The sequence below is a fragment of the Cupressus sempervirens genome, chromosome 6, assembly GCF_028749045.1.
Source record: "Cupressus sempervirens isolate cs-2001-9-10 chromosome 6, ASM2874904v1, whole genome shotgun sequence".
In the NCBI taxonomy this organism is placed as follows: domain Eukaryota; kingdom Viridiplantae; phylum Streptophyta; class Pinopsida; order Cupressales; family Cupressaceae; genus Cupressus; species Cupressus sempervirens.
Genome location: NC_143123.1, coordinates 242,740,331 through 242,747,251, shown reverse-complemented (window position 1 = coordinate 242,747,251; position 6,921 = coordinate 242,740,331). Strand labels below are relative to the sequence as shown.

Sequence of the window (6,921 nt, the reverse complement as noted above, 5' to 3'; positions counted from 1 at the left end):
CAAATTAATTTTATTTATTTATAAAAAATTCTGATTGATTAGTTTACTAATTGAAGGAACTAATAGTAATCATTTAAAAAACATTCCTAAAATGAAAATATGGATAGAAAGATACTTCCGCCCGACCTAAGAAACTAATGTATCACGACCCAATCTGTATTTTCCACGTGGCCCATGCTTTTTCTTTACCTTTACCTGAATTTACGAAGAAGCCACCTATTTTTATATTAATTTGCAATTAATAAGAACAAAATATTGACCGAGAGATCTTTTAGAAAGGTCTAGAAGAAGCCTAAGAGTCGTCCGATCTTCCGTTGTTAAACCCATTTAGGAAATAGATAATTGCCAGGAAGTAAATAGCCAATTGCCGACGTGGCAACGATTTAGCCGTAGATATAAGAAGCGAACGGCTGTAAACTTTCTGGCTTGCTTTACAGTAGTCTCATATAAAAGAAAGCTACAGCAAAGGAAAAAGTTCGTCTTAAGTAGTCATATACGGGCAGCAGTATTATTCCTCTTGGCTTCGTGGAAGGAACCTCAGGACGGTTTCAGCTTAAGCTCCCGCAGGGCTGAAATTCGTTCGCACACATCCATCTTTCTCATCTGGCTCGGCGAAGCGGGAGAGAATCTGGTAGGGTTTCTGGCTTTTTAAGTTTATGAATCGGTTTTTCTTGCACTATATCTGGAAATGCTTTAGTTTTGTCGGAATGATTGCCAAGATCTGGTTGCTTCTGGGTGTAATAGTGGATTTTCTAGGTTCATTTGAACGTGTTAGGGTTTCTATTGATTATTTGCAATTTTAAGGGTTTTGTTATTCATCTCGTAGATTATCTTGTTTGATTGTTCCGTGCGACGGAAAACCTGGTAAGTTCACTAGATCTTTTGAAATCTATGGCTTATTACGGCCGTTTTTGTGGTTTCAGAGGCGTTTTGTTAACTTTGTTAGAATTGGAAGAATTAGGTTTTAGGTTTTTTCTTCGTTCCCTTTGCGCGTTTGTGTCGATAAAAATGTTTAGGGCTGTTTGTCTGGAATAATGTTTTGTTATTGAGTTTTTAGGTTGTCTTAGTGATGTTTTGTTGTCGTTTTATTGTAATCTGCTGGACGATCGAGGGGCATGTGTTCTCATAGGTCTCTGGCTTCAGAAGTCCTGCGTGTGTTGCTTGCTACGCTCAGATAAGTTGCAGGGTCCTGATTAGACTGCGAGAGATGGAGATAGGGTTTTGACCAATTTTTAGTTTAGGGCTCTATTATTGAAAGCTTCGATAAGGTTTTGATTAAGGTTAAGATAAAGGCGTTAATCGTAGCATTTTATTGCCGATTGTGACTTTTAAGATTAGGTAAAAGAAAAGTTGCGTTTTTCATCAGATGGAACCATTCCCTGTATCAATTACACAAAAATATCGTTTGTTTTTTAGTAATCGTAGCATTTTGGGACTCTTTCTCACGAAATTAAGGAATTTGATTTCATAAATGCTCTCTGAAGGTGCTGGAAGAATCAGCTCTTTTAAATTTCTGTCTTTTCTACCCGTTATTTTAAGGGTTAAAATTTATATGGAATAGTGCCGTGTTGCTTTTTGTGGGATATGCTGATTGGCATTGGATTTCTCTGTTTATAGATGAACGCTTATACGGATTTCGTGATTTCTTAATGTTGACTTTACGGATATTATTTAGTCTCTACGTCAAATCATTAATAATATTCTGTGTTGTGGGATACTTAGAATCTCAATTGATTGACGCTATGACGTTTGACTATGCTGGTTTTCAGACGAATGCAATGGTGTGTCTTTTATTCTGCAAACGTTATGCTTGTCAAAATAGTAAGACCTTCGCATACAATCTGTAAATATGGCAGCAATTGCTAGTTTCTCTTTTTATTTTTTTGGTGACCTTGAATGTAGTGTGTTCAAATCCAAATATTATTTTTAAGCTGAAATATTAAACTTATAATCTATATGCTAACTATGCTAGTCAAATTACTTGCTTTTCGATTTTTATTCATTATTTAGAGAAATATTTGGCTTTGCTACGTTGAGTAATTAGTTGTAATCTTGCACTGTTGACTTGTATGTTCAAACTGTTCACAACTCTGAGCAGTTTAAAATGGTATGACAAAGTTAGATGACCTGCTGGTTTTGTGGGTACAACTCTTTTTTACCTTTGCATTTGTTAGTAAATATTTGAGTTTGCATCTGTGTAGGTCGCCAGCAGCTATATACCTATAAATACACATTAACTGGGGCAAATACCGAGAATTTAAATATACAACCATGTTTGGTCGTGCGCCAAAGAAGAGTGACAACACTAAATATTATGAGGTCTTGGGTGTGTCAAAAACTGCTGCAGCGGATGAGTTAAAGAAAGCTTACAGAAAAGCAGCTATTAAAAATCATCCAGACAAGGGCGGTGATCCAGAAAAGGTTAGACATTGTCTCCATTTTTTTGTTTTTCCTGGTGAGATAGTGCGTATTCTTTTTCTCTGAAATTGGATACGATGGCTTCTTTCAATTCTCTCTGTAATTTATGTAGTGTATTAAGAATCTAATGTTTTCTTGAGCAGTTCAAGGAGCTGGCTCAGGCATATGAAGTGCTCAGCGATCCAGAGAAAAGAGAGATATATGATCAATATGGAGAAGATGCGTTGAAAGAGGGGATGGGAGGGGGTGGTGCCTCACACAATCCCTTTGACATTTTTGAGTCATTCTTTGGAGGGTCACCCTTTGGAGGCTCTGCTTTTGGTGGTGAGAAGTTTACATCCTCTCAATGAATATGACGCTAGTTGATGAAGTTAATATTATATTCATCTCTATTCGTGTTTGTCTGTTTGCCCAAATATTAGGTGGTAGCTCGCGGGGCAGAAGACAGAAGCAAGGAGAAGATGTTGTACATCCTCTCAAGGTCTCCCTGGAGGAATTGTACACTGGTATTTCGAAAAAATTATCTCTTTCAAGGAATATTTTGTGTCCAAAGTGCAAGGGGTAGGTCTTTTAAAATCTTCACGCCCTCCTTGAAATTTCTACATGTAAAGCATTGTTTGTTTATGCCATTGTCTAGTTTTGTCATGGTTTGATTTGTTTCATAGAGTTCTAATATTAGTAATCCATGAGTTCTGAGCAATGAAATTTACTGCAGTAAGCTGACCTTAAATGATCCCTGACAATTTCAAATTTCATGCCAATTCCAGTAGGGATATTTGGATAGAATATAAACTACATGGAATTCTTCTCTTAGAAGGCAGTCGATTTTTAACTTTAATAAGAATTGAAGAGAAATATGTGGTTCTCACTGAGCTTTGTAATTTCCTTTCGAGTGATCCAGGAAGGGTTCCAAATCGGGTGCATCAAGTCGTTGTTCTGGATGTCAAGGTTCTGGTATGAGGGTCTCAATCAGGCAGCTTGGTCCTGGCATGATACAACAAATGCAACATGTGTGTAGTGATTGCAGAGGCTCAGGTCTGTAAACTAAATTTGATATGGTTACATGATTATGGTTTCTTGCAAGGATTACTGCTGCCTCTTTAACAGTTAATTTGCCTACTCCGAATGGAAAGTTGGAATATAAATAAATGTTGCATGGTAAATAGTTTCATTATAATCAGTTAAAATGATGTTAAACAGTAAAATCCCTGCTTGCACAGGTGAGACTATCAGCGACAAAGACAAGTGTGCGCAATGTAAAGGGAACAAAGTTGTTCAAGACAAGAAGATGCTAGAGGTTAATGTGGAGAAGGGGATGCAGCATGGCCAGAAAATAGTGTTTCAGGGTGAAGCTGATGAAGCAGTAAGTTTCTGATTATTTTTATCCTTAAGTAAATGAGTGTTAGAAAGTATTGTTTTGTAAGCACAGCTGTGAAGGATGAGTTGTTGATTTGTTGAAATCGTTTTTGCAGCCCGATACCATTACTGGCGACATAGTTTTTGTATTGCAACTAAAAGAACATCCCAAGTTCAAGAGAAAGGGCGATGATCTCTATGTAGAGCATAGTCTAACCTTGTCGGAGGCTCTTTGTGGCTTCCAGTTTACCCTCAAACAACTTGATGGCAGGCAATTGCTCCTCAAGTCCAGTCCTGGGGAGATTGTCAAACCTGGTATGGAGAATCATTTTATAATTTATATCATCTTTTTTATCTCCAGTAATTTCAACCTTATGACATATTTTGGAGGACATTATATTCTACAAATTTTTATCACTTACCCAAACACTTGTTGGGTTTCCAGGCCAATATAAAGCCATAAATGATGAAGGCATGCCCATGTATCAGAGGCCATTTATGAGAGGTCGACTGTACATTCACTTCAGTGTAGATTTTCCGGAATCTGGATCACTGTTACCAGATCAGCTCAAGGGGTTAGAATCTGTTCTACCACCAAAGGCACCTTGCTTTTTGACGGAAATGGAGCTGGATGAATGTGAGGAGACGACTTTACATGATGTCAATATCGAGGAAGAAATGAGGAGGAAGCAGCAGCAACAACAGCAGGAAGCTTATGATGAGGATGATGAACCAGCAGGAGGCCACCGTGTGCAGTGCGCACAGCAGTAATTTATTTAAATGTAAGATGCATGATAGGAGATTTAATCATATGCATTTTGCCTGTAGAGGCAGCAACATTTTAACTGTCCGGAATTTTTCAGGTGAAATTCCAAGGATGATTATTTAGGTGAACCTTGAAATATGTGACCTGAGAATAGGTCGTATTTTTGAATATAGCTGTATGAATTAGTTAATAAACTCAGTGTGGTTTTGATGTGGTTCATATGAAGGATGTAGGTTTATGTTGGAGTATACGTGTATGATGCTGGTTGAATCCTTGCAAGTTGTAGTGTCTGAATTTTTGTAGAATCTCTTCTTATGGCTCTATGGTAACCAATTGATCCTTGAGTAAACAATTGGCTTTGGAGTGAATGCTCCAGAGAATTTTAGGGTTATGGTTCGACGCGGGAGCATAAATGCTCTATATTGTATTTAGTTTCTAGATTATGGTTAATTAATTGGTCCTTGGGAGTATGAATCTTAGATCATGGTTAAAGTTGAATAAACTTAGCAAAGGATTGTGGATGTACTGAATACGACATTGTAGAGGTTTAGTAAATTGTCAAATAAATTTACTTTGATATTGTGAATGATATGCACACAGCCAGCGTTTTAGCAAACCGCGGAACAAATTTAACTTGAAAGTGTGATTGATCTGTATACAACATTGCAGAATTTGTCAAATGGTTTTAGATAATCTTCCTTGGCATCGTGACCGACTTACTTGGACCAAATAGTTTTAGCTTATTGGCTAAACAATGTCTTTGGGGTAAATAATGACCAGCCCGTCACAGAGTTCTTTTCGGCAGGTTGTCTGGGTAGTCTCTGTTGTCACGCACCGTAGATGTCAAACTCTTTAATCCAATATCTGTCTTGCACTGGAAAGTTATTAACTTGTTATTCAATATTGAGAGTAGTGTTATAAATATCGCACACTATAGCCATCGTACATGATTTTTAATAGGTGAATTCTGTATTGCGCTTTTTTAGTTACTCACCAGAAGCTTCAGTCCTATTTACAGCGGCTCTGAGAGTATATACGATTTATGAACATTGAACTGTTACGGTGAGTTTTCGAATGTATCATATATCTAGGAGGACAATGTGAGCTGAATTGATGTGTAGGGGATGCCTAGCTTTCCTAATTTGCATCGTCGGGGAGTGTCATTTTTAAAATGCTCATTGTTATGAATTTTATTATGTGACCGACTCCTATAGGATATTTTTATTGCCTCTCATCATCAACTGTTTGGTTATGAGCATTGAGCTCCAAAGGCTATTGCAAAACTGGTGCACGTCTTAGATGCTCATCTCCAACGGAGATTGAATAGCGAACCCAAAGCTTGGGTTAATTGCTTACAACTGTATCGGGATGGGCATGAAAAGACATCCTAATTATAAAGCAACATTAATTGTTGAAAATAGTTATTATCTTAGTATTTTTCATGCTTTGCAATGTTTTTTTAGAACTGTATTCTTCAGTAATGGAAGGAATGTGTTATTATGTCAGTATGGTTAGTTTTTGTAACGATTTTATTTATAATTAGTCTTTGAATATATTTGAGTGGAATACTATTTTAGTATATATTTGATGTTGCTTAATGTTATTATTTAAAGTTCATTTTATCAGAAAAATAGGCCCTAGTGTAATATCATTCTAGTGTAGTGCTTTCTATCGATGTTAAGAAGATAAAGGAGTTCATAAAATGAACGCGGACATTGGGGTTGTGTTTGGCCTAGAAATTACGTGTGAACATTATCATATGATCTTAAAGTAAACCTTAATTACCAAGTAGCAAACAAGTTAGTAGATATAAATGTGTGAAGTGTACCTTGTTCAATAAGCCTGACAAAGTGCTAATCCAGTTATTATTGATATGGTTCTCTCCTAAAATTAAGAGTGTGCAATGGAACACCTGTGCTTTTGTGTTGACAGATCAATTACGATTTAAAATATTATAATACAGGTCTCTAAAAATAATATAATATTAATGTTTGTGACATATACAACATAATTTTGAGAGAACTAGAAGACAATTTTTGATCTCTTTGGGAGTGGTAAAGATGGTTTACCCCCAAAATGTTAAAGTTTTTACTGGTAAAGCCTGCAATTCCTCCTCTATTAGTGGAATTTGTAGGATGAAAATTATGCGAGGCCTTGGGATATGCTTTGACTTGGCTAATTGTAATTCAGTTCAAATAAATGATGAGACTGGTTTATGAGGTCAGGTTTCACGTACGTTTATAACAAACACATAATGTGATGGTTGAGAATTGCAAAGAATAAGATAGATTAATATCATATCTACATGGAATAATTCTTCGAAAATGGGAAAAGTTTGGATGGGTTATACGATGGGTTTTAGAAGATAATTTGAGAAACTG

At 36.5% G+C, this 6,921-nt stretch overlaps 1 protein-coding gene across 1 annotated transcript; it reads left to right on the top strand.

The window, feature by feature from the left end:
• Window positions 1–478: 478 nt before the first annotated feature.
• On the top strand, window positions 479–4,788 carry LOC149552153 (dnaJ protein homolog ANJ1-like). The gene is made up of 8 exons (XM_089787630.1): window positions 479–631; window positions 2,202–2,421; window positions 2,562–2,742; window positions 2,841–2,979; window positions 3,320–3,453; window positions 3,639–3,781; window positions 3,891–4,089; window positions 4,220–4,788. The coding sequence occupies exons 2-8, from the start codon at window positions 2,272–2,274 to the stop codon at window positions 4,543–4,545; spliced, it is 1,272 nt and encodes a 423-aa protein (XP_089643756.1). The 5' UTR covers window positions 479–631; window positions 2,202–2,271; the 3' UTR covers window positions 4,546–4,788.
• The last annotated feature ends 2,133 nt before the right edge of the window (window positions 4,789–6,921 follow it).

Coding starts and splice junctions, on each gene's coding strand:
- LOC149552153 (XM_089787630.1), top strand. CDS start 2,272: ATGTTTGGTCGTGCGCCAAAGAAGAGTGACAACACTAAATATTATGAG. Junction 3,782..3,890: donor AGGGTGAAGCTGATGAAGCA/GTAAGTTTCTGA, acceptor TCGTTTTTGCAG/CCCGATACCATTACTGGCGA. Junction 4,090..4,219: donor TGGGGAGATTGTCAAACCTG/GTATGGAGAATC, acceptor TTGGGTTTCCAG/GCCAATATAAAGCCATAAAT.